This window comes from Camelus bactrianus, chromosome 16, assembly GCF_048773025.1.
Source record: "Camelus bactrianus isolate YW-2024 breed Bactrian camel chromosome 16, ASM4877302v1, whole genome shotgun sequence".
Lineage (NCBI taxonomy): Eukaryota > Metazoa > Chordata > Mammalia > Artiodactyla > Camelidae > Camelus > Camelus bactrianus.
The window spans coordinates 1,003,487-1,030,153 of NC_133554.1; the positions used below are offsets into that span (position 1 = coordinate 1,003,487).

Genomic DNA, 26,667 nt, shown 5'->3' on the forward strand with positions numbered 1-26,667 from the left:
AGGAGGAAGCCTGGTCGCCGCCGCATGACCCACCGCCCCTGAGGCCGACGCCGCGCCGCCCCTCGACGCCCCTGACGGGCGGTCCGGCCTCGCACGCGGGCCTGGCGCTGAGGACCCCTTCGGCCCGGGGCCCGGGGCGCGGCCCCCAGAGCCATGCCCGGCCGCCCCGCCCGCCGCGGAGGGCCCTAGAGCAGCGTCGCGGGGGCCATGGCGGCCGCCAGCGGCTACACCGACCTGCGTGAGAAGCTCAAGTCCATGACGTCCCGGGACAACTACAAGGCGGGCAGCCGGGAGGCCGCGGCCGCCGCCGCCGTGGCCGCCGCCGCCGCCGCCGCCGCCGCCGCGGCCGAGCCCTACCCGGCATCCGGGGCCAAGCGCAAGTACCAGGAGGACTCGGACCCCGAGCGCAGCGACTACGAGGAGCAGCAGCTGCAGAAGGAGGAGGAGGCGCGCAAGGTGAAGAGCGGCATCCGCCAGATGCGCCTCTTCAGCCAGGAGGAGTGCGCCAAGATCGAGGCCCGCATCGACGAGGTGGTGTCCCGCGCCGAGAAGGGCCTGTACAACGAGCACACGGTGGACCGGGCCCCGCTGCGCAACAAGTACTTCTTCGGCGAGGGCTACACGTACGGCGCCCAGCTGCAGAAGCGCGGGCCCGGCCAGGAGCGCCTCTACCCGCCGGGCGACGTGGACGAGATCCCCGAGTGGGTGCACCAGCTGGTGATCCAGAAGCTGGTGGAGCACCGCGTCATCCCCGAGGGCTTCGTCAACAGCGCCGTCATCAACGACTACCAGCCCGGCGGCTGCATCGTGTCTCACGTGGATCCCATCCACATCTTCGAGCGCCCCATCGTGTCCGTGTCCTTCTTCAGCGACTCGGCGCTCTGCTTCGGCTGCAAGTTCCAGTTCAAGCCTATCCGGGTGTCGGAACCTGTGCTTTCCCTGCCGGTGCGCAGGGGGAGCGTGACTGTGCTCAGGTAACCACCTGGGAGGAGGCGGCAGCCAGTGGGAGCCCGCGCTTTGCACTTCTGCCCCATTCTTCTGTTTGCGGGGTGGGGTGAGGGGCAGGGTGGTGGTGGAGAAGCGGGGAAAGGGGTCTGCGTTTACGACACGTGCAGTGGGAAAGCAGGGAACAGGTCTAGAATTCTAGTATTGGAGGCCAGTTTTGACGAGGTCACGGGCTTGGCCGAGAACTAACTTAAAGGCATCTTTCCAGAAGATTAATTTTAGGAGCTTCTTTCCTTTTGTGATTTTTTAGCAAGTCACTTTTCCTCTTGGGGCCTCCATTTCCAAATCTGTTTTTTTTTTATTTTTTTATTAACCAGAATTATTATCTGAAAGTCGTTCCAACACTATTAGTCTCGGGTTGGTTGGTTTTTTTTAACGAGAATGTATTCCTGGATTCCTTAGAAGAGAAGATAGTCACAGAGAAAGGCTCCTGAGAGTATTTAACTGATACACGGTCTCCATTCCCAGGAGGGGCAGTGACTTCCCTGGTGTTGAATAGATTAGTGGTTGGGCTGGGAATGGTGCAGCAAGCTTAAAACTCAGTCTCTTTTGGCTGCGGAAGTGCCCATTCGTTCTTTTGAGAATGTGTTACCTGTCATCAGGACCATATGAAATAAAATAAAGCTGGTCTCTTTACCTGATATTTGGCCTTGTAGTTGTGTAAGCAGAACTTAGGTTCTTGGCCTGTTTTGGGTCCCACATCCTGCTGAGAATTAGCTCAGTACCCTGGCCCCTGGAGAAGATTGCCTGCTGGAACACCTTTGCTGTTTATACAAGCAGAAAATTTATTTGGAAGCTGCCTCCTTCCATCCCTGAAACAAGTAAATCTAGCAGAGTACTTCAGTAATCCCTAAAACCTCTTAGGAGATCTAGACTGCAGCTGTTCAGAGCAGCTTGGTTGACCACCAAATTCTAGTACAGGATCAGGACACACTGCGGTCTTGTTGTGAGCAGCTTAACCTCTGAGGTTCGCTCAGTGCCATGGGCTGCGTCCATGGGGAGAAGCAGGGTCTGGGGGGCACTTTTAATAGCGTGAGACGAGTCTTAGATCTCATTTAAGTTGAACAGCTGAGACTGCTTCCATATCTGGGAATGGCAGCAGAGTCTTGTGGTATCCAAGGTCTCCTGATGGGAAAGTTTGGGAAGTCAGTGGCAGCAGAAACAATACTTCGGCTTCCTTATGCATCAGAAGTTAGAGGGCCACTCACCTCTCAGCTGCCCCCTTGTCATTTGGGCTTCCAAGCTTCTCCTCAGATATGTGAGGTGCTCCCAGATTTGAGATAGGATTTCCAGGGAAGACTCTCCCCAGTGGTCTGCTGTGTAAGGCAGTTTGGGGTCAGTCTTCATTGAAGGGTTTTCATGCTAAAAGGGTCTCACATGAGGGCCACTTGGTCTCTTAACGGGATATTAATTTCCCACATAGTCACACGTCCTCAGGGTTGTAGCAGAGGGTCTAGCAATGGTCAGGTGTGTGAAGGGGAGGTCACAAGAGGCAGTTTGTGACTTTGAGAGTCCCCTTCCCTCCAGCACACACACACCCTGTATTGAAGAGAAGTTTCAAGTTCTTAAAATGCAGGTCTGTTAGTGATCAGCAACAGGATTGCATCATCAGGAAAATTCTCTTCATCTTTTCCTTAGAATAATAAAGCCCTCAAGCTTTCCCAGTCTGTTCCTCCTGGATCCTAACTTGGCCGTGGAGTAAGTGTGGGAGGCTCAGCCGTGTCCTGAAAAATGTTGCCCCAGGCTTTGAATCCAGCTCTCCTCTTATTTGCTTTGGGATCTTGTGGGTGTTTTGTGAGCTAGCTTTCTCATCTGTAAAGTGGAGGTGATGCCAGCTTCCAAAGCCTGTTGGAACTCAGTGTGGTGATTTGGTGTCTGATGGAGGACCTAGCGCAGGGTAGACCCTTAACTGGGTGCTTTCATACACAGCCGTCTAATGCTCCCTTGTTCTCTTGCTGGGGAAGGGGCTAAGGGTTTGGTGAAGCCTTAAACAGGGCTCTTCCGTTCACGGAGTTCACTGCCCAGTGGAGGCCACAGACAGGTAGTTATAGCCCAGGAAGGTAACTGATGGAGCACATTGTTGGGGGACATCTTGGTCTGCTCTGGAGTTTGGAATTTTTTAGGAGGAAGTGAGCTGTACCTTGAAGGTTGACTAGGAGTTAGCCAAGCAAGGAAGGTGGGGGTGGAGGGAGCGCACAAGTCTATGGTGACAGTAGCCAGGGAGTAGACATAGGTGAGGGGGAGATGCTGACTTGAGGCAGGTGGAATTCATTACTAGTTCTCTGCTCCAGCCTGGACCTAAAGTGGAGATTCTGGTGAGGCGTGCCTGGTAAAGCTCTTGGTTAGAGCTTCTCCACAGCAGTGCTGTTGACATCTGGGCCTGGTGAATTCTTTGCTGTGGGGACTGGCCCGTGCGTTGTCGGATGTCGAGAAGTATCCCTGGCTTCTGTCCACTAAATGCTAGTAGCACCTTCTCTGACAACCAAACATGTCTCTAGACATTGCCAGGTGTCTCTTGGGGGTAAAATCATCCCCACCTGAGAGCCACTGCTGTCAGGTTCTGGACACCCTACTAATTTAAATCCCCTGGCACCTGCTCACTTAGCACTCTCAGCTTACTTGGTGTGCAGGTGGGTGAACACCTGCCTGTTAGTGCCTCTTTTCAGATCCTGCTCAGGCTCTTCCCCAGGCTGCTACAAGGGGATGCTTTCTTTCACTTACTGGTGTGTCTCCCAGCCTCAAGGTGATGAGCTGTAAAGCTGCAGATTGGAAGGGGCTGATGAAGACAGTGCTTCTCTGCAGATGGCGGTGGGGGGGGGTGGTTCTAGTAATTCGCATATGACTCAGACGCCTTGTTGGTGGCAGTGATGTCTGTACCCATCCAAGGTACCATGGCAGAAATACAGTTTTATATTTAATAGTTGTTAGCACAGATCTTGGTGTATGGCAGACATTGACTCAGCAGTGTCTAAACGTGGGCATTTAGAGCACAGCTTTGCAGACCCTTCTGGAAGTGCTTCAGACTTCTTTCCAAACCCAGTTGGCAATTTTTTGTTTGTTTTTTGGGGTTTTTTGGTAACCTTCCCATGTTGGGCTTGAGTGGGTGCTCTCTTAATGCTGTTCTCTAGGGCAATAAATATTTTTTAACCTCCTCTTTATAATCAGTTCATCCTGCATTCCTTCGTTTGTTCTCTGTAGGTTAAATGACAGATTAAAACAGATTTCAGTTGGATTAATTAGAATAATTACCTTAAGGCTAATTGCTTTCTTGCTGCTATTTTTAATCACTGTTGCATGGTTGGTCTGTGGTTGTGGTGGCCACATGCCCAAAGACCCAGGCCTTAGCCACCTGTCTGGAAATGACTATTGCCCAGTCGTGGGGCACGCAGAGCCTGTGACTTCCAGATATCAGTTGATGTTGGGTGGAGCGGGCACCCCTGTCAGTTCTGGGCTAAGGGTTGATCTTGCTCAGCTGGTTGAAAGCAAAATTTAGCTTTCTGGCTTAATATAGTTGGGAATGTAGGGCAGATAGGTGCTGGGCCACATCTCTGGAATCTTCTGATTCTGTGGGAGGGGGGGAACCTGGGAATGAAACCAGAGGTGTTTATTCTCAGGAGGATCTCTGGGCCAGGGGGTGTTGGCTGGCCTTGGTTCTGCCAGGTCTGACAAGATGGCAGAGGGCAGCAAAGGAAGGAAAGCTGACTTCTTAGTCATGAAGCTCAGAGGTAGCAAAAAATAAATAGGCCATAAAAGTTTCAGGGCCGGCTGGCCATTTTCAGCCGGGCCTTGGTGTGCAGGCTTTGCTGAGATAGGATGCTGGCTCTCTGGAGGCACGGGTTCGCCTTGGTGGACTTCTTCCATGCAGGGGGTAGGTGTACGCATGTCCTTTGCCGAGGTCATTGAGGCCCCCAAGGCAGACTAGACCTTGTCAGCAGGAAACATGGATGGGCTTTTCTTCCTACCCCTCGTTACCTACCCGTCCCCCTGCTCCCAGCAAAAAAACCGAAAAGCAGAAACCAGTGTAGCATAGACACCAAAACCAAGAGTTTGTTTGGAGTTCCAGTGCTACTGTTTTAGCTGTTTGACTTTGGGCAAGTTACTTAACTTCTCTGGGCCTCAGTTTACCTCTGGAAAATGGGGCTATTGCTGTCCTTGAGTTGTTACTGAAGATTGCATTTCTTTAACAGTGTTGAAGGTTTGAGATTCAAATGAAGTATCTCAGGAGGTGAGCTTCCTCTGCTGAGCTGCTTTCTGTTTATTTCTTGATGTGTACAGAATTAGGACTTGGAGCAGGTTGATTTTCTTCCTTCTGGGTTCAGAAAGCCCTAAGACTTCTCATAATGTTAGGCTGTGTGTCATTTTGGAGGTTCAGGTGTGGTTGTAACTTGAGCCTGAGCTCACAGTCCTGTCCCTGTGCCCCAGGTGGTTGGGCTGCTGCCCCTAAAAGCCTAAGCGAGGTCCTGCAGGCCTGTGGGGCCTGCTCATGGGTGCTGCCCAGGGCAGGGAGCTCCAGCTGGAGGGAGGCTGTCATTAGGCAGTCTTTGGCCAGTTTGTCCGTCGTTGTCTGGCTCTGTTCTGTCCTGGGAGTAGAAGAGGAATGGTGGCCACCTTGGAACTATGCCTTAACAACTCTGTCTCCAAGCCTGTCCTCTCGAGGAGAGGTATGCAGTCCTGCACAGCCCCTTATAAAGAGTCTTCCAGACTTCTTTGACCTGCACCTGATCATCTGTGGAAGGACTTGCTGCAGGCTGTTTTGCCGATGTAGAAACTGAGTCTTCAAAGCAATAAAAAGTTGAGCACGTTTCATTTAGTGTTCACTACGTGCAGAGGTGAGTAAGGCCTTTGCAGAACTTCGTCTTACAGGAAAGACGCAGTTTCCACCTGGCTGAACAGTAGCAGGTGAGGGGCTCCGGTGGGCAATGTGTGGGAAACCCAGCCTGGGGGACTTGAGAAAAGCTTCCCAGAAGAGGAGAGATTCTCAGGAGGCACTCTAAGGTATAGTCCTAATGGGTGACAGCCAGGTTCTGTTGCTCTGAATGCTGTGGCAGGCTGGCCCCTGCTGCATGGGGTTGGGGGAACTTGGGAGGCTCAGCCCAGGCCAGTACCAGCACGAGGTATTTCCTCCTCTCCTTTCCCTATGAAAACAAAAGATCAGGAGGCACTGAAACTTTCTTCATGCCAAGGGTAGGGCTGGACCTAGGGCATATTAAATTTCAAGCTGGCAGACTGAGACTTTCAGTTTCTCTTGTAGCGAGTAGGTTTCTTAGTGGTAAATAACCCTCTGTGGTTTTTGCTGGACACTTTCTGCTGAATTTTGGGCAGAAGAGCTTCCCTTGGTCAGGACTTTGAGCCTCCCACTCCCAGCAGAGGCTGATACTCTGAGGAGGGGTCAGTAGACTGTGTCAAGCTGCCAGGAAGTTCTGGAAGACCAGTGCTCGTGAGCTGTTCAGGTCGGGGTCAGTGAGTGCTGTGGTCATTTCTGTGGGCCTCTGCAGTCCTGCCTCTGCACTAGTTCTGAGACCTGGGCTCGGTGGCAGGAACCTGGCTTGGCTTGCTCTTCATTCTAGAGCCCTTTGGGAGGGAGGTGGGGGCAGTTAAAATTTGGCCAACATCTTGCGTTGCTCCTTTTGCATTATGGAATGTGGCTCCTTGTTGAAGATGGCAAACCAGGGACCATGGCAGGCCCTACAGCCAAGTCAGACAGATTGGTGACACTTGTCAGCAGCAGGGAAGGTTGCCCGCAGCCAGGACTGCAGATTCAGGCCTCAGAAATGTGCCTCTTTGGGAAAGTCCTGTGTTTATTTGGGACTCTCCCAGTGGAGTGACAAGAGAGAGCATAGAACAAGATTTAGAGCTTCTAGCCCAGGGGATGGGGCCCAGGAGGTCTCTGCTGGGGGGCATGGATCAAGGTGGTCTGGGGCCCCGGCTTGTGTCAGATGCTCAATAAATGGGAGTGGGGCCCCAGGCACCCTGCATTATCTAACTGAATTCTCACAGAAGCCCTGTAGGTAAGCTGCCACTGCTCCTCTCCGGAGCACCAACCACGAAGATGTATAACTATAATTCTGCCTGGGTGAGGGGGGCACTGTTCCCCTTTTAAAATGTCATCATTTGTGGCCACAGAGGAATGCCTAAGTTAGCATAATCACATGACCACCTCAAAACCTACTGATGCCCCTCCAGATGGAGACCTGAGGTTTCTGCCCAGCATGTCAGCTAAGGCGACAAAGCTCAGGTTATAACCTAGGCCTCTTCAACTCCTCGATCCCTATGTGGCATTTCTCTGTGGGCCTACAGATGTTAATAGGTGTTATTTGAGAGAAGGTTCTTTGGTCAGTGCTCAGTTAAAGTCAGGAGACTTTTGCTGTAGTAATTCTTGGATCCTTTAACAATACTAATGCTTTTTTAAGCTCCTCAATATTTTCCAAATTGATTTGACTGTGGATATTTGTCCATCGTATCTTGTGGGACTGGTGTTGACAGAGAAAATTGAAAAACTCTGATTTAGGAGCAGCTTGGAGGGGAAATCCCCAAAATAAAGGTCCTTATCTCTGCCTCCCTGGCTTGGCCTTAGATCAGATTTCTGAATCAGAAGTGCTTCTCTCTTAGACTTTAGTTTTCATTTGCTCTTGCATCCAGTTCTTGCCCACGTTGGGTCAACTTGGCCATTTTGAGGAGTCCTTCCTAGGCCTGCAGTGTTTCTGACAGTTTCTCCGTGTCTTCAGCTGCCCGTGAGAAGGGAGCTGATTGGCAGCTGTAAGGAGGAAGGTTTGTAGTCTGGGGGTGTCAAGGGAGTCCTGAGCAGGAGGAGGCCGAGAAGGTGCTCACCTCCCGCTAGGCCTGAGGCTGTTGGAACTGCCTTGGCTCAGTGGAGGGACTTGGGTGATGCCTCTTGGGTGCTGTGCTCCCAGCAAGGGTGTGCGAGGGGCTCAGGAAGCTGAGTTTATGCCCAGAGTTTCAGGTCAGAAAGACATTAGCTGTGAAGAGGACAGTCATCTAGCCACAGTCACTGGTCTGAGTAGTTTTAAAAATCATGTATCTTGATGAAACTAAGTATTTGAATGTGATGGGAATTCTTAAAATATTCCAAACATAGCTGTCTTCAAGATTCTGGATCCCCCCAGATGAAGCTTTTTGAAAGGTTTTTTTCCAAGGGACAAATTTTCTTTTCGAACATTGCAGCCTTAGTTCTCTCTGGTGACTCAGTGCTGCCGGTGTCTGCTTTGGCCTCCTTTGCGAGCCCAAGGTGGGGAGGGGGAGAGGCACTTCTTGTCTTTTCACCAGCGTCTGGCCCAAGTCGTTCCATCAGCCTCCAAAGCCACTGAAGGTGTCCCTCTAGGGGGCCCTTTGAAAGAAGGGCTCCTGGTCTGTGCAGGGAGATTCCTGCTTCAGCTTCTGCTTTAAGACCTGCCTTTACGTCACCCCAGGTGTTTCTTTAAGTGGTTTCTGGGTGAGAGCATCCTGGTGCTTAACATGTTACTTGTTTCCTTGTTAATCTTGGAACCTCTCAAATGGTGGGGCAGGGGTGGCTATAGGACCTGGACCATATTTCTGTCTCTTTACCCCCAAGAGCTCTGGTTGTCTATCCCCCTCCACACTCACGTGCTCTGTGTTTGTTTTCAGTGGCTACGCTGCTGATGAAATCACTCACTGCATCCGGCCTCAGGACATCAAGGAGCGCCGAGCCGTCATCATCCTCAGGAAGTAAGTGCTTGGCGTCTGGAGACGCAGGTCTGGGCTCCCGGAGGACCTGGCTCCTCTGTCAGTAGCATGGCAGCCTGACGCCTGGGCGAGGGGGAAGGCTGTAAGGAGGTCTCATACCTTTTGATTTGAATTCTGTGAGAATAAAGCTGTTTTTGTCTTTTCTTTATCAGAAAATTAAGTTCTGTGGCTGTTTAACTAGGGAGTTGAGGGCTGAGCAAAACACATGTTCCCCAAGTGTTTATGGGCACAGTCTTGAGACAAGATTTGGGGAACACTTCCAGACCCCGCCCCCCCACCTCTTCTTTCCCCACTGCCTTGGTTCTGATTTGTCACGTGTGCTCTTACTGAGTATTTTTAGATTGTGCCTTAGCAGCTTGCTTTAAAAATGCCTGGGTTTTCCCTTCTGGGAGGAGTGGGGAGTGAGGAGGGGAGTGAAGGTGGGGTTGGGCTGCGGTGCTCTGCAGGCGCATGGCTGGTGGCTGTTCCTCCTCCTCTGGCCAGGGGTCAGGGGTATGCTGACCAGCATTGCCAAACCTGGCCTCTCCAGCACTTCTTGTCTTCCTGCTCAGAGGGTGAATGGACCTAGCCAAGCAGATGCTGGGGCAGGATAATCCTGCTTTGAGGCTCGAGTCCTGAGAGGCCGGCTGATTACCTGGTGTCATGTAGACCTCAGGGAGCAGAGCAGGACCAGTGCCAGATCCAGGCTGGAGCAAGATGCCTTGTAGCTCGCCTTTTTTTTTTTTTTTTTTTAATTTAAGTAGACTTTATTTTTTTAGAATAATCTTAGATTCACAGAAGGCTGTGAAGACAGCAGGGGGTCCCCCCGTGCCCCGGACTCCACTTCCCCTGCTGGTGACACCTTACATCGGGGAGGGGGCGCGCTGACTACCGTCGAGAAGCCAAACTGATCTGTGATGATTCACTGAAGTCCATCCTGTGCCCAGATTCCCTGGCTTCCCTCACGTCCCTTTTGTGTCCCGGGATCCCACGTCACCTCAGGTCCTCTCCGCTGTGACAGTTTCTCAGACGCGCCTTACTCTCACACACTGCGTAGAACACTTGGGCGTGTCTGGTGTTTCTCTCTGGTTACACTGGGCTCCGGGTTTTGGGAGGAAGCGCCGTCTCCACACGACGTTTCCAGTTACGCTGATCTTGAGCGCCTGGCTGAGGCGGTGTTCGTCAGGCCTCTGCCTCTCAAGTCACTGCTGTCCCCTGCGCACACCGTCCTCTTTGGAGGAGGTCGCTTGTGGGGCCCACACACGAGGAGTGGGAGTCAGCGCCGCCCCCGTGAGGGCGGAGTCGCCGCCCAGATTCCTCGGAGCCCTCTGTGCCGGGGGTTTTGTGTCTTCTCCCTTCTTGTTTGTGTCTTTAGTCCCCGTTTCCTTACGTCAGCATGGACTCACAGTATTTACTGTATGCTCAGCTTGTCCTAGTTTGGGCCATTGGGAGCTCTTTTTTTAAAGTACATGCTTAATTTTCTGGCTTGCCATCTTCAGTCTGTGACTTCGGCGTCTTGGTGTTTTGGGTCCAGAACTCCAGAGTATCATGGTAGTGACATTTCTTTGGCCTGGCTCTGCCACTTTGCCAGGTCAAAACATTGAGTCTTTGTTTTCTTATCTGTGGACCGTAGATGACCCAGACTTGTAGGACAGTCCTGTGATGCAGGCAGAGCACTGGGCACGTAGGGGAGCTCCAGACACAGGGCAGCTTGGCAGCTGGCAGTCTCTCTCCTCTAGCTTAGGAATAGTCCCAGGGTTCATCAGAGGAGGAAGGGTTTTTGTCTGCCCTTTCAGCTTTCATTTCCTGTGATTCCCGGCACAGTCCAAAACCCAGAACCCAGATGGAACCCAAAGTGTAGCTCCCTTCTGGCCTTTCCTTCCCCGTCATTTCTTCTGAGGCTGTACCTGGCACCTACAGCTGTAGCCAGAGACACGTGGTCCACCTCAGCGAGGAGCCTGGAGAAGAACTCCCAGGATGATGTAGGACCAGAGCAGCAACTTCCCAGCTGTTCTCTTCCAGCTTATCCCGGGAAAGGCTTCACTGAAAGTGCAGATGGAAGTGGTCAGGTCATCCTTCTGACTGTCTCCTTCCTCTAGAATGGTGGCTCCCTCCCTGACTGCCCAGGCGGGATGCTCCTTGGTGGAGCTACGCTGTTAACCCACTCCCCCTGGGAGCTTTCTGGCCAGCTGAGCCCCTGGCAGTAGTATTCTGACTTCAGAGAATGGCTGTTCGTGGGCGACTGAGGCTCTTTGACCTTCTGACTTGAGTGGGCCCAGGAACCAACTAGAGGCTGGGCTGGAGGGCAGAAGCACAGGATTTTGGTGTAAGGGGGCTGAATAGGGGTGGGGGGGTTTCCCCCCCAGCTTCCTGGGCTGCAGAGCTGGGGAAGTGCCCAGCTGTAGGGAGCCAACCCAGGGGACCAGAGGGAGAGGCAAGGGCAGCTCTGTTGCCTGCAGAGAAAATCCAAGGACTGTCCATCCAGCCTTCTCTCTTGATGTTTTCCGTGTGGTCTTCTGCTCCCTTATGTTAAAGTCCCTGCAGCTCCTCATGTGGCCCGTGGACTTGTGTGCAGTGTGGCTTTGCCATCTGACCTGTTCACCTTCTGGTCCACACCTACCCCTCAAATGACCCATATATACACACTGAAGGTTGGTTATCTAGCCATCCTTCAGGGCTCAAGGGTCAACTGTTCTAACATGCAGGAAGCATTGCATCCACACTGGTAGCCCTCTCAGCTCACCCCTACCCCTTCAGACTGTCGTGGCCCAGACTCTTGCCGTTGTGAATTGCCACAGCTGTGTTCTGTTGGGGGCAGGGAGATCCCTGTTCATCTGAGTCCTGCATTGAGGCTGGTCCAGAGCAGGCACCAGAGGAGGACAGTTCAGGTTGGTGAGGAGCAGCAGCAGGTAGAAAAGGACAACCTGGTGACTAGACCAAGGCGGAGTATCCTGGCTCAGGTGCGGCCCAGGCATCAGGGACGTGGCCTTGGTGGGCGCCTGGCAGACTCGATGTCCTCGAGTGAGGCACATCAGGGTGGTGGGATCTGGGCATTGAGCTCGGCCCTGCTCCTCAGGCAGATGGGGTGGAGCCAGCCCTGCCTTCTCTTAAGTGTGGACAGAGGTTGCACAGGCTGCTGGGGGAGGACCGGGCGGCTCTGTCACTGGCTCAGGTCTGTCAGCACTGGGGTAGTCTTTCTAAGGGCCTCACAGGGAACGGTGGGCGGCCGTCAAGTGCTTTCTGGTTCAGCAAGACTCAGCTCCTTTGAACGTGGATGACGCCGAGTCTTCAGGTCCATGGTGCCTGGTCCCTCGCCAGGAGGCTGGGAGTGACCCTCGGGGAGCTTCCCTGGGAGTGCAGCCCTCAGGCTGCAGCTCAGTGTTGTAATCCATTAGGGGTCACCGCTGGTAAATGGCTTAGTGAGGCCTTGAACCTGGACCTTCTGTCCTGGGTCTGTGGCCCCTTGGTGGTCTGCACAGTGGAGCACCCAGGTGCTGCCCCTGCCCCGGTGTGTCTCGGGCAGGCACTGCAAGTTGGAGAACCTGGAGCCTAACGTACAGAAGGGCCTTCTTCTCTCTTCTGCTGTGCGAGTAGAGAAGCTGATGGCTGAGCTGTTCTAAGTGACAAGGGGGCTCCTCTGTGGGGTGTGGGTGAGGCTGCAGCTACCGGCAGGTTATCTCTTCAGTACACCCAGCTTCCCTGAATGTCCCTGTTTCCCAGGCCACACAGGGCAGGCTGCCCAGGATACATCTTTGTCGATCATTTATACTCCCGGCAGGGAAGCTGGACCTTTCTGAAGGTGTGGTTAAAGTTTTAAATTACTAATTGGAGAACCAGGTGGCTGACCATCTTCTAGTGTAGCAGTCACTGGGGGCGAGGGAATATTCCATCTTCCCCACAGCTCCCTGACATGCAGTCCTCAGGGGACCTTCGTGCTGCCCTATGCCAGGCACCCACCTGCTTGGTGCCCGGCGCAGAGGAGAGTGCTGCCCACACGTTACCCCTGAGAGTAGAGGATGCGAACTCTGTTGGAGAGGGGCTTAGGCAGGAAGTGAGCTGCCTCAGCTCATGCGGCTGGTCTGGAATGGTCTTTGAACATGGATTCCCGACTGGGAACGCCAAGCACCTACCATGCACAAGACCCCCGAGGCAGGCATGCTGGAGGCTGAGTGCTCCCCTGGTGCCAGGTTTGCACTTGGCTGGCGCTTTGCACACCGGTACCAGACGAGCAAAATGAGCACTGTCCTGAGAGCGCAGCGTATGTCCACCTGGGCCCCACAGGAAACAGTAGTGAAAGTGACATCCAGCTTCGGAAGGTCATTGGGACGGGCTTGGGAGATCTGGCTCCTGAGCTACAAACTGCCCGCCAGGCAGAAAGGGTGAGTTGGAAGGCAGAAAGGTGGGGCATCTAGAGGGCCCCTGTCATTGCAGGGATGAGGGGAAGGAGGCCCTGGATCAGCATGTCACTGGGATGTGGCTGTGGGCCCTCAGGGCCTTCCGGTCCAGGGCACCCAGGCTCTTGGTGTTCAGGAGGCCCCCCCCAGTTTGGCCTACAAGACTTGTATTCCTTCATGGTTAATCTCTCCAGTTAACCAGATAAAATGGCTCAAGGTGGCTTAGATAGCCTGTTTCTTTGCCTTTGGTCAAGTGGAGCTCAGCTCAGGGTGGGCTGGAGTTGGGGAAGGCAGCTATGGAGGTTCATTTGCCAAACATTAAACAAAGCTGGTGTGTGCCAGGCTCTGTGCTAGTGCCTGGAATGTAGTGAGTGTGGAATCTTCTCGTCCTGTTGTCCTTTGGGAGAAGGCAGACACTTAGAGCCTTGCCAGGGACTGGTCAAGGAAGGCTTTCCAGAGAAGTGTCATCTGATGTGTGGGCGCCCGGCAGGCTTCGAAGAGGCTCAGGGGAAAGGCAGGTTGGGTGGAAGAGCTGCCCTTTACAGAGGCTCGGAGCGCGAGGATGCGAGGCAGTCCATTCTGGGACACAGTGGAGATGGGTGGAGGGCCTCGTGCTGCGCAAGGGATCGGGAGGGCCCTGGGGAGCGTCGTTGTGCGGGAGCAGTGGGGTGAGAGCTTTGTTTAGGAGAGGTTGCATGTAGGAGGCTGAGCTAAGTGGCCTAATTGGTCATCCAGGCCCAGGGGTCCCTGAAGTCAGAGGGGACCCTCCCAGAAAGCAGAGCAGCAGAAAGTGAGGCTGCATGTGGAGGAGGGGAGGGTGCGGAAGGAGGGCGGGCTCTAGGCTTTGTCCCTCAGCTCTTGGTTTCCCTGACCAAGGCCGGTCCTGAGACGTTGCCCCGACTCAGACCCCTGCTGTTGCTCCTGTCCCCGTGGTTTTTGTCGACTATACCCAGGGTTGCCCACCTTTGTTCTCTTGTGAGTCTAGGGAGTGTGTGTGTCTACAACCTGCCCAAGGAATAAGGAGGCAGCAACACTGCCAGGGAGTGTGACTGGCTTGGGCTCCTGGCCTAGGCTCTGTCCCTTCTTCACAGACTACAAGTTGGTTATGTGAGCCCTGCTTTCTCAGCTATAAATTGTGGCAGTTGTGAGGCTAGGGATGATTAAACTGAGGAGTGCTGTGTGTGCTTTCCCAGTCCCTTCCTCACCATCGCCCACTCTGATCTCGATGGGTCAGGAGTAGGGGATGAGGAAGACTGTGTTCCACCGGGCACAGTGTGAGCAGAGAGGCACATGCCACAGGAGGACAGGGGAACTCAGAGCCGTGTTGTTCAGCAGCTCAGGTGCGGGAAGGCAGGCGTGGTGTCTGGCCTTCTGGTGTCCTGGAGGACAGCGGGCCCTTTCTGAGGCCTGACCTGGAGGATCCCTGAGTGCCTGTGGTCCTGGCCCTGTTGTCTGCCTCCTGGAGCCCTGGGTTACGCTTGTGTGGTATGACGTGGCGGTAACCAGGTGAGGCGACTTGGAGAACCCTTTGGGGCCTGAGTGTTTTGTGGGCCTGGGTATGGGGTGTTCTGCTAGAAGCCCATGTGCTTGGGGTGCCCTCTCTTTGGCTGATACTACTTACGTGTCCTTCAGGCCCCTTTGACCATAGCCAGTTCTTAAACCTGTGTCAGAACTGCCATGCAGGGAGAGGCAGGAGTTGGAGAGAAGCTTGATGTTGGAGGGAGGTTGGTGGGAGATGGGAGGGTTGGGAGCTTTCACAAGAGAGACAGGTGCAGGTCTGGGCTGTGTGGGGGTCTAATACCCTGAAGGGCTGGAACTTAGACCCAGGGGCCCAGGTCACTCGGTAGACAAGGAGTGCTCAGACCGGCTGGCATGCTACTCCCTGCCTCCTCACTCCATTGGCAAAGCCAGACTTGGTAGCGCAAGGGTGCTTGTGAGGGTAGAGCCAGAAGTTGTGGGTTATTGGCAGCAGGGCCTGATGTGCAGACTGGTTCCCTGTCTCCCATAAGTGGTGGTCTGCTGGGACAGCTGTCAGCTCTGCTGCAGTGAAGAAATGCCATCTGGGCTTCAGGGGCCGCCCTGGGGTAGCAGCTGTGTGACCGAGGCCAGTGACTGGGTCTCTGACTGAGTGTTGTTCCCGCCTCGACAGTGGGCACATTGGGCATAGCCCTCTGCCCCACAGTGGGCATAGTCCTCCCCCCTCACAGTGGGCATAGTGCTCCCCAGCAGCTTCTCGGAGGACGCCGTGACTGATGAAGCATGAGGGCAGCACCTGGGACAGTTGCTCCCTCCCTCTCAGGTCGCGTGTTAATGCTCGGCCATCCTCCCTTGCCTCCTAGGCCCAGTCCATGCTTCGTCCTGGGGCTTTCCTGACACACCTGGGTTCCTTCCTGTGACACCTGGATATTGACTCTGATCTGTAAGGCAGGAATACCCAGACCCTTCTGTTAAAACTGGGCTTCCTGCCTCCAAGCTTGTGACTGTCCACTGAACCCTGGCCTGCTCCCTGGGAGTTGGCTGCCCTTTAAGAGGCATGTGCTCTGCTGCTGGTGGGCTCTGGGCTGGGGATCTCACTCTCACCTGGTCTCTGGCAACTTGGTGGCTTTTTGGAAGTGGAGAGAGGGCAGGAACTCCTCCAGCAGTTCTGAGATGTACTTGTAACAGCCCTGGGGGATGTGTCAGGAGCCCTTTTGGGCCCCAGAGCTCATACCATCCCTAAAGTGGGTGCAGGTGGCTGGGTTTCTGGTGGGGCCACCTCTGACCATTGCTTCTCATGGCTGGCCCCTGATGGTGGCAGAGGTGTTGCATGGGGGAGCTGCACCCTTCCCTCTCCTCCTCTCAGGCAGCTGGACAGCAGCAGAGCTAGTCCATGTCCCTGGCCTGTCTCCCCAGCCTCTCCAGCAATCCTAGACCCACGTGAGGGGCCGACTGCCCGAGTAGCAAGTGGCTCAAGAAGGGTGGGGCCGCGCCAGGGCTCAGGTTGTGCCAGCTGTTCTCCAGCCATGGAGGTGTGGGGGCCAGGCACTCCTCTTGGTGGCTCTGCTCTTCTCTGTCACGGCCCAGAGGAAACCACTCCACGGCCCTGGGCCCCAGGGTCCTGCCCACTCGGGCTTTCCTGCCTGGGGCGTGTGCTCCCAGGCACCTGGGGGGTCTTTGTGTCGACTTATCTGGGCAGTGCCGGGGGGGGGGGCACTTTCCCCCTTGAGCTTCAGACCCTGGAGTCCTCGAAGTGGGAGTTTTTTGGCTGCTCCGCATTTGGTATGAGCTTTCAGGGATCTGAGGCTTGGCCTGCACAGACGAGGCCCTGTGGCTCCAGTGATTCTGGTTCCCACCCTCAGATCTGGGCTGGCCCAGCACCACCTCTTCCCAGTGCCCCTCAACAGAATCCTGGCCTTGAAGGAGGCAACTCGTCTTCAGTCTCTAGACCCTGAGAACTGGAAGAGGCCTTTGCTCACATGGGGAAACAGGTCCAGAGAGGGGTGGTGCCTGGCCTGGACTCTTGAGTGGCAGCATCAGGGCTGGGCCTTCTTCCTCTGGCTGCTGAGTCCTGCTTCCTCAAGTAGGGGTGCCCAGAGTGGAGCCTGAGACCGGTGGGCTGGTCAGTGCAGCGGGGCTCCCTCTGTATTCCTGTCTAAGAGGTCAAAGCAAAGGGGCAGGGACAGTTGCCTGCCTGTCTGTCCACCAGTTTGGGCCCGAGGATGCCAGAACATTGATTCCCTGCTGGAAAGGCGCCCCCTGCTGGCCTCCAGCGAAAGACCCCTGCCCAGGTTCAGAGCTTGGTGATTCCTGCCTGCCAGGCCTGGAGTCTCACCTGGACTAGATCTTTCTCCCAGGGCTCCCAGGATGTGTGACTTCCCTCCTTCTGACCCAGTTTTCCTGACTTGACAGCAGGACAGCCAGTGGGGGTAGGGGGAGCTGTGAGGACTGGATGCAGTCGTCCCCAGGATCCCAAGGCAGCTCTCCAGTTTCCCTCCTGCTCTCTTCCCCCAGCATCCTTGTGAGGATGTCCTTTGAGTCCTGCCTGACCACAGCACCTTCTTCCTCAGAACCAAGCTGCTACCTTGTGCCCAGCAGCCCATGGGAAAGATGCCTTCAGGGTCTTCTGCCAGCTGTGCCCCATCACTCCCTACCCCAGGCCTCTTTTCCTTGCTGTTAGCGGCCTGACTTGCTGGCCTTCTCTGTATCACACAAGAAGCCTCAGGGCTTCTTGGAGGTTTCCCAGGCCAGCTTCCTCCTGGCCTGACTTCATAAAGGACTTAGATCCCTGCCTGGACTGCCTCCTACCCAGGTTCTGTCCCTTCTTCCCCGTCCATACTTGCATGCGTTTTTCTTTCACTAGGTTCCAGTGCTTGGTGGGGTCTTTGCCTTCAAAAACCCCCTGTCCTTGGCTTGGTCACTGTCCCAGAACCCGCAGAAGCTTCCAGGTGGCTGTGGCAGGACCAGAGCCAAGTGTGAATGTGGAATTGGGCCCGGGCACTCCTAGCTCTTCCGCAGCCTCATTGTTCCTGTGTGAGAGAGCAGAGAAGCTCTGGCTGGGCCAGAGAACCTTCCTTTCTTGGTACTTGAGGACAGGTGGACGTGTCTGCTGGAGTGCGGCACCCACCGGTGGGGCCCTCGGTTCTCTAGCAGGTGGAGTGGTTGCCCCTGGGGGACCTGTGGGCCTGAGTAGGGTAAGATGGGGCCACTTTGTCCAGCTGAGAGCACCCTGGGGCTTTTCCACTGGGGCAGCAGATCCATTAGAAGTCTCCAAACAGAAGTGTTCCTATTCCCTACTGCTAAGCCTGGACTTAGGAAGGAGGGTCTTTGCAAGTCAGCTGGACCCGTCCCGAGTTGAGCCACGAGGAGACCGAAGCACAGCACTGAGACTGCCAGCCTGAGAAAGAATTGGTCTGATAGGGCCACACCCTCCCAAGAGACCCGCCAGTGACCCCACGTGCATTTCCTTTGCAGGACAAGATTAGATGCACCCCGGTTGGAAACAAAGTCCCTGAGCAGTTCCGTGTTACCACCCAGCTATGCTTCAGATCGTCTGTCGGGAAACAGCAGGGACTCCGCTCTGAAACCCAAGCGGTCCCACCGCAAAGCAGACCCTGATGCTGCCCACAGGTGCTCCGCTTAGGGTCCTCAACAGAGGCCGGCAAGGCAGTGCCACAGTCTGGCTGCAGGCCAGAATGGGTGGGATGCCTGTGGTCAGTGGTTAAGAACCTTGCTTTGCCCACCTTTCCAAAGCCCTAGGTCTGGTTTTCCATAGTGGCATTCCTAGCTAAGCCTTGGCCAATGCCTGTACCTTCAGAGAGAAGGGGTTGGGCCGAGACACTGGCAGGTGGGAGTGCTTCATGGCCCTCCCATGACTTTCCTCGTCAGTCCACCCAGACAGGCACTCTTGTGGGTTATGTTAGGAGGGAAGCTTGGGACTTGGCAGATAGCAGAGGATGGTATTTAAGCTGAGGCCAGGGGGATGGGCAGCCTGTGGGAAGGGCAGTCTGGGCAGGAGGTACTGTATGGGCTGAAATGCTGACGCAGGAAGAACGTGGTAGTTTGGGGGGCTAGTTGGGGGTTAGTCAGCAGAGACGGGGGTGGGCATAGAGAGAAGGTGGTGGGGGTCTGAGAAGCAGAGGTTGATGGCAGGACCAGGCAGGGTCTTGAGGCTACGTTGGGGAAGGCCACCTTCTGTCCTGGGGCACCAGACTCGGAGCCGAGCAGGCCCCACAGGTAACTGGGAAGTGTCTCAAAGACCAGTGGCCACTGGCACCTGGTGGACAGGACACGATGTCAGTGCTTCAGCCAGTGCTGCCCTGCGTGGAGAACCCACGAGTCGGGTGGCCCTGGGCCAGCCCTTGGGTAACGTGCACCCCTCCCCTTGCAGGCCTCGGATCCTGGAGATGGACAAGGAGGAGAACCGGCGCTCGGTGCTGCTCCCTACACACCGGCGGAGGAGCGGCTTCAGCTCGGAGAACTACTGGCGCAAGTCCTACGAGCCCGGGGAGGACTGCTCAGAGGCGGCGGGCAGCCCTGCCCGCAAGGTGAAGATGCGGCGGCACTGAGGCCGGTGCCCTCCGGGGACTCGGCCTGATCCTCACTAGCTGCCCCTCCTTTTGTTTTGTTTTGAAGGTTTTTGTTTCTTTCTATTTGATCCTTACGTTTTTTTCCTTGTTTTATTGCCTGTTAAGGCTGAAGAACAGAATTGGCTGGAATCTGGTTCTCATGTTCTCAGTTTTTCTCCTGGATGGATCTAGAGGGGACGGAAGCTCATGCTGGGGTGGCCAGTAGAGGTGTGTGGGGCAGCCATTCTCAAGTGGGGCCGCGTCAGGCTGGGTTTATTTAAGAGCATCAAAATGTTTTGGTTAAGAAAAATTCTTGTTTTGCTTTAAATGTAAATCTTCTCGGTGTTGTAAATGAAGTTCAGTCTCCTGCCCCCCATCCCCCACTGATGTCTGCGCTGGGTTGAGGTCCTGCCTGCTCTGCAGGGGGCCTGCTGCCCTCCCACCTCTCCCCTGCTCTCTGGATGCCCCCTCCTCCTGCAGCAGTTGTTCAGAATTACCCAGCAGAGGCTTAAAAAGTGCCAGGCCCTGCTGCCCCAGAGCTGTTATTGGCCAAGACCCAGGGCTCCCTCCACACCCTCTGGCCTGCTCTGCCCACGGGTCCCTGGGCTGCCGAGGGCCCGGCTTCAGTGGTCCTGATCTCTCGCCAAGAGCATGCCTCTGCTGGGTTGCTCCTTTCAAGCATATGCGTGTGATCGTGCGGAACAGTTAGACTTGCCGTGTTGGGGCCGTTTTAGGAGTTGTTTCTAGCTAGAGGGACTGGTGTCCTTCCAAGTCTAGCATTTGGGGTATGGAAAATTGTTGTGGTGTGTGGTAGGGTTTTTTCTTTTGTTCTGAGTTTTCATTTTTTTCCTTTGGTCTCCTGGCTTTTTCCTTTCCCTTTCCTTTCTCCACGGGCCAGCTCAGGCCTCTCCCTGTCAGCCCCATAGGAGGGCACCCGCCTCCTCTGCCTGCCTGCAGCACACATCCAAGGCCAGAGCTCAGGCCTGCAGACAGGGTTGGTGCCTCCTCTGCCTCAGGGGCATGGGAGCTGGGGAAGGGCTTAAAAGAAATAATAACAAAAGGAAAAAAAAAAAGCAAAGTCTTTGACAGTTTTCACCCACTCAGATCCTCGTAGGTTGCAAGGTTTTGCTGATCTGGGCTTATTGGGAACGTTTCTTTGCCAGCCAGGGCCAAGACCCAGGCCTGCTGAGAGCAGAGGCCCTCCTAGTCCCCAGGCTGCCACCATCCCAGGGGCCTAGTCTTACAGAGGCTGCAGACAGCTGGGGCAGCCACCATCAAGAAGCCCCTCTCAGGGGCCAGAACTCCTTTGCCAGCGTGGATTCCTCAAGTCGGGACTGCATAACTAAAGCAGTTGCAGTTTTATTTTTTTTACAGCTTTTTTCCCAAAAATGATTTGTAGTTGTGTGTGCAGCACTTTGCCCTGATATGTGTGCTCTACAATAAAAACCAAATCTAATATATTTTGAAACAGTGGTCTGATGCTGTCGTAAGAAAGGACTTGCCTTTGGTTCTTCCTTGACCCCTCTGTGTTGTCCTGAAACTCTGAGGGGCGGGGTGGCGGGGTCCATTGTCCACCAGGAACCCAGGGGACAGCAGCAGTTGCCGACACAGGGTTGAGGGCAGACTTGCCCAGTGCCTTTTCTCCACTGCAAGGAGGATGGACTTCGTAAGCCTTACGTCCAGGTGGCCAGGAGCATACCCTGCTGAGTTCTGGAAGCCCTTCTTCCTGGGGGTGGTCAGAGGGGCTGTGAGCTGGTGGAGAAGGAACATGGTGTGAGCAAAGGCAGGGGAGAGCCTGGCCTTTGAAGAAAATATGCAAGAGGTTTTGCTTATTAAACAAATCCTTGAGTTTGAACTATTTGCTGGCCAAGTCCTCCCTGTGGCCCAGGAGGGAGCAGAGCTCTCGTGGCCCGTGTTTTCAAGATCGTGCAGTAGAGCTGACAGCTGTGGGGACTGGCATCTCCAGAGGAGACCCTGGAGCCGAGAGGGGAAGGTCCAGACTGTGGCTGAGGTGGCACCTCCCCCATGCTGTGCCTGCGCCTGGATCTGGGGTCATGGGATGGGGGCTCATGGAGGGCGATGCTGCTGGGAGACTCTGCTGCAGCTGTGACAAAGCCAGACCCAGGATCTTCCTGGTCTGAGTGAATGAGGCTCTTTGCCCTACAGGATTGAGGGACAGGAGGCTAGAGGAGAGGGCTTCCAGCCGAAGTGTCTTTGTCTTTGGTTTTTGTACCTCACAGTGGTTCCATGGCACCCCATCTCTGGGGCTGTGGTAGTCCTCTGAGCAGCCTGTGGGGGTCCCACATCTGACTCCCTGAGTCTGGCTGTTCCCAGCCGTCTGATCTGCCGGGACACCAGCTGTTTGGGCCAGGTACTGAGTTCCAGCAGTCTCTGCCCTCAGCCCAGTCTGGGATCCAGTAGGTGCTCTAACAGCATCGGGCTCTAGCCCTTCCCATCTGGGGAGCCCGTCGCATTCCTCCAACCCCGACCCTGTTGTGCGGTAGGGGAAGCTGAGTGTCCGGCTGTGCTGATGAGCTCTGCTGAGGGTACAAGACAGACCTGGAGTGTCACATGCACATGTAAGGTTATTGTGAATCGTGCTGACAGATGTGTAGCGCATAAATTACCAATAGCAGAACACAGTGCTTTTTTTTAATGAATTCTGTTTAGCCAGTCGTTCCTCACAGAACGCTTCCCCTGCGTTGTGCTGTTGCTGAGCTCCTGTCCTTGATTTGCAGCTTACCTGCGGCTGTAATTCAGCCATGGCGGGCACGTGGAGTTGCATCCCACCTGCTTGTCTTAGTAGTCTCCTGGGGCCGCCGTAACAAATTACTACACATTTGGCGGCTTAAAACAGAAATTTGTTTTCTCACAGCTCAGAGGTCAGAAACCCAAAATCACTATTACTGGACTGCAGTCAAGGTGCTGGCAGGCTCATGCTCCTGCCGGAGGCCCTGGTCCTCACCCCCGATGGCTTCTGGGGGCTGCTGACCTCCTGGCCACATGACTCCTATCTCTGCCTCTGGTCTTGTGGCCTCTTCTGTGTACCAAATCTCTTCTGCCTCTCCCTCTAAATTACTGCCCATCTGGATAACCAAAAATAATCTCCCTTTGTAATCTTGAACCACACCTGCAAAGTTAAAAAAATGTAAAAAAAAAAAACAAACCCTTATATTCCAGGGATTAAGAATGCGGGCCAGTGTTCAGCCTACTCTACTGCTCTTTTCCCAGTAAATTTGTCATTAAATTTGATACATGACCTACTGATTTCTCATCATTGAACAAATTATGTTAACTGGATTGCAAATTTTCAGCTTCAACACTACTTCTAAGTTTAATCTGCATCATTAATATTTTCTCCATGGATTTCTAAAGTCTAGACCCGTGCTGTCCAGTATGGCAGCCACTGGACAGTTAGGCTGTGGAGCACCTGAAACGTGGCTCGCTTGAATCGAGATATGCTTTACATGTAAAATACACACCAGAATTAGAAAAATTAGTATAAAAAGAGAATGTAAAACATATCATTAGTTACTTTATATTGGTTACATTGAAATAATATTTTGGCTATACCTGGGTTAAATAAAATATGCTATTTAATTTTGCCTGTTTCCTGTTACTGTTCTAAGTGTGGCTACTAGAGAATTGAAAATTACGTACGTGGCTTGCGTTGTATTTCTATTGGATGGCACTGGTCTAGAAAATCAGCAGTAACTCCAGCCAGACGTGTAGTGGTTGCCACTTCCATGGTGTAATACTCCATGGCTGACTCCAGCTGTCAGCACGGGGTCGCAGCGTGGCACTGTGACCAGACGCGCAGAAGCGCGCCATTACAGTGTTTCCACCACGCAGACACAGTCGATGTAATTAAGGAGAAAAGTGAAACGTAGTAAAACAGGAAGTGCTTAGTTCTGCTTAGTTTTTAATACAATTTAATTTTTAATAATGGCTGTGTTTAACAACTGACTTGAAAAAGTCTGAAGTGTGACAGTTGGCTGTTCTGGGTGGCTTCTCATGGAGGGTCCTGAGCAGAAGAGGACATGGGCAGACAGGCTGCTCTGCTGAGGCCAGTCAGCATGAGCAGGGAAGCCGCTGTACTGGTCAGGGATTACTGGGCCTGGGGCTGAGGGGCTGGGCCTCCCACCGTGGGTCAGGGCGCTGACCAGTGCACTCCCCCTGCGGCCACAGTGCGGCAGTGGAGTCTGAGGGTGAGTGGGTGTGCAGGGCCTTCTCCCCTCTGAGCCTCGGCACTGCTGGCGCCCTCTGCCTTGGGCTCCTGCTGGAAGCCACCGTCTGGCCAGGGCTGCCTCTGGGCTCTGCAGACCCTTGCTTGCCTCCCTCCGCACAGCGCAGAGAGGGCTGCATGGCCCAGTGCCGCCACTCCAGGCTGGGAGACGAACCTAACGCCCACCCTCTGCGGACTCTCACTGTGATTCTCACCACAGCCTCTTAATACCTCACCTGGGGCCCGGGCTCAGATCCTGACTCTGCCGACTACTAGCTGTGTGATTCTGGGCACATCACTTCACCTCTTTGATCTTGTGAAGTGCTCAGTGCTAATGAGTGGTAGCAGTAAATACTCACCTCCACTTTGCAGTTGAGTAAACTGAGGCCCAGGAAAGATGAAGTGGCAGAGCAGGATTAGAACTTGGAACCGTGGAGAATGAAGCGCAGAGCCCCACTTTCCAACAGGCCTGGGACAGTGACCCCTGCCTAACCCCTGGAGCCTCAAACCTGACCCACTGCAGGGGGCAGGTGCACCCAAACCCACCCCACATGACCCGGTGTGAGCTGCAAAGAGCATGGCTGGGACCCAGGTTCAGGGTGAGTGGCAGGGTCTACAGTCCTGCACCTGGGGAGGGAGCACTGGGCTGGAGGTCCAGAGGCCCATGCGTCACCCCATGTGACCCTGGGGAGGGCACTTTTCTTTGGGTCTCCTGTGTAAAATGAGGAGAGGCTGGGTCTGCCCAGCACTCCCCCTGAGGCCCAGGCACTGCTCCCCTCTGGGCTGAGGGCCCTCGCCCCTCCCCCATCTGGGCATTCCACTCCCATCACCCCAGTCACCCCACCACCCGCTTCATCCCCCATCTCCCTGCAGCCCAGGCCCTGCCAGGCTCTCCCCGCCCCCACCCCCCATTCTACTCCAGGAATCCTGGGGCCTGCCAGGCCCCCGGGAGAGCCTTCAGGAAGAAGCTGCTCCTGTGGTTTGGGCAGCAGAGGAGGGTCAGGGCCTCAGCCGGGATCTGGCCCAGCCCCTGGAAGGCAGGGACCGCCTCACGCAGCCAGGCTCTCCTGGTCTTCCACTCCCTGGCGGCCCCTACTGGGCCTCCCTGTGGGGCTTTTCCCCTCCTGCCCTCTGCTCTCTGCAGGTGGCCTTGGGCCTGAGCTTCCATTTCCTGTCTGTAGAGTGGGATGTCCATGTACCCATCTCCAGAGTCACTCACTGCAAGGACTCAAGCAGATAGAGCAGAGGCAGCATCTATTGGGGTGCCTGCCTCTGAGGACACCCCTGTTCTCCACCTGCCTCCCTATATCCATCAACTGCCAACTCCTATGACCTTTGACTCCTACACTGGATTATTATCTGCATCTTACACTTTTAATGAAACGTATCAAACACACTGAAAAATAACAGAGAAACCACACTACCACCCACACATGTTAACAATTTGTCATATTTGCTTTGGATCTTGTTCTTACTAGTATATTATTTTTTAAATGTGCTGAGTACCTACTGTGTGCCAGGAACTGTTCTAGGTGCTGAGGACAGCTGTGAACAGCAGCATTAAACACCAAGCTTTGACAAGCTCATTCTCAAGCTGGGAGATGAGTAATATGCACACAGAGAAGTCAAATAAATGGTGACAAAAGGAAGTCAGAGAAGAACAGGCAGAGGAGGCACCAGGAATCAAGAGGCCAGGGAGGCTTCCTTGAGCAAGTGTCATTATGTCAAGACCAAAAGGAAGGGAGGGATTTGGCTAAGTGAAAACCTAGGGGCAAAGCATTCCAGGCACAGAAACAGCATGTGCAAAGGTCCTGAGGCAGAAGCCTGTCTGGTACATGTGAAGAATGGTGACGCAGCTAGTCCTAAGCCAGAGCCCTGAGAACATCTGGCTCACTAGGCACAGAACCTGCTGGGCCCTGGGCTCCAATCCTGTTTTGAATCAATCTCATTTAGTTCTCACTACACATTACAGATTAGGACATTTTATAAGTGAGGACACTGAGGCCCAAGGTGGACAAGTGGCTTACCTGAGGTTACCCAGCTAGCAAGGGGCTGTCTTGGGATTTGAAGCCAGATGTGGGTCCCACCTCAGAGCTGGGCTTGGGCCCTGGGGTGGCCAAGGAGGAGGAGGAGGGTGGAGGGAGTGGCTACCCCACCCAGGAAATGCCAAGAAGGCAGCAGCCCATCCCTGGCCCGAGGCTGACCTGAGGCTGGGAGGCTGCAGGAGAGACCAGCATTCCCTTCCAGGGCTGCTGACTCAGGCACCCTCCAGCCCCCGCAACCTCCAGGAAAGGTGCGGGGACGCCTGCGATCACCGAAAACCCTGTGTCACACCCTTCCTTGCCTGGGTTCCCCTGGGCCTGTTTCCTGTTTGGAGCCATGAGCGGGTTTGGCCCTGTTGCCCTGGGCAACCATGGTAATCATGGGCTGGGGCCAGGCTCTTCAGGGAGGGGAGCGACAAGCAGTCTCAGGGCCCCAGACCCTCTGACTCCCAAACAGTATGGGTTATTATTATTTGTTTTATACTTTTAATGAAGAGGTTCAAACACACTGAAAAATACTTAAAATAACAGAGAAGCCACACTACCATTCCTAAACCCTGCCCAGTGTGTGGATGGGCTGGGCCTACCTACCCATGCCTCAGTTTACCCATTAACCCCCTCTGACCTGATCGGATGGGGCCAGGCTGGGCCTCAGGGTCACTGGGAAAGGGCTGGTTTATAATCCAGGCTCTGGGGCCCCACTCCACAGGCGTTCGCATCTGGGGGACCTAGGAATCTACATTGTTAGCAAGTGTGGGGGCTAGTTCTCGCCAAGGGGCCTTCCTCTGTCTACCCTCTTCCCTCTACTGTTTTTTTTGGGGGGAGGGAGGTAATTGGCTTTATTTACTTTTAATGGAGGTACTGGGGACTGAACCCAGGGCCTCCTGCATGGTAAAGCACACTCTGCCTCTGAGCTATACCCTCCCCTGCTCTGCCCTAATACTGAAGCCGTTACAGACCAGCTTGAATTGCCCCCTTCCCTGCAGGACAGCTACCCTGGGTGAGATGCAACTTCTGGGCTCCCACAGCCCCCAGGCAGCCCCATCACAGCACAGCGAACTCCACGTACGTGGTCCCCTCTCACTCTGTGCCCCCTAGATTGTGAGCTGGGGGTGTGCGATGGGCGAGGCATGGCTGTTTGCTGCCGGGTGACTCAGTCCCCTTTCAAAGACAGAAATGGAGACTGAGGAAGGGCAGGGACTTGCCCAGGGTGACAGAGGGGCAGAGCTCAAACAGCAATTAGCAGGAACTCTAGT

The 26,667-nt window shown here is 54.6% G+C and overlaps 1 protein-coding gene across 1 annotated transcript; it reads left to right on the top strand.

Annotated features, from left to right (window-relative positions):
* The first annotated feature begins 24 nt into the window (after nucleotides 1-24).
* Nucleotides 25-19,294, top strand: ALKBH5 (alkB homolog 5, RNA demethylase). The gene is made up of 4 exons (XM_010973107.3): nucleotides 25-974; nucleotides 8,629-8,709; nucleotides 18,051-18,206; nucleotides 18,967-19,294. The coding sequence occupies exons 1-4, from the start codon at nucleotides 208-210 to the stop codon at nucleotides 19,142-19,144; spliced, it is 1,182 nt and encodes a 393-aa protein (XP_010971409.3). The 5' UTR covers nucleotides 25-207; the 3' UTR covers nucleotides 19,145-19,294.
* Nucleotides 19,295-26,667: the final 7,373 nt, after the last annotated feature.

Excerpts from the sequence above, each read along its gene's own strand:
- ALKBH5 (XM_010973107.3), top strand. The coding sequence starts at position 208 with ATGGCGGCCGCCAGCGGCTACACCGACCTGCGTGAGAAGCTCAAGTCC. Across the intron at positions 975-8,628 it reads GGGAGCGTGACTGTGCTCAG|TGGCTACGCTGCTGATGAAA; the intron begins GTAACCACCTGG and ends GTTTGTTTTCAG. Across the intron at positions 8,710-18,050 it reads GCCGTCATCATCCTCAGGAA|GACAAGATTAGATGCACCCC; the intron begins GTAAGTGCTTGG and ends TTTCCTTTGCAG.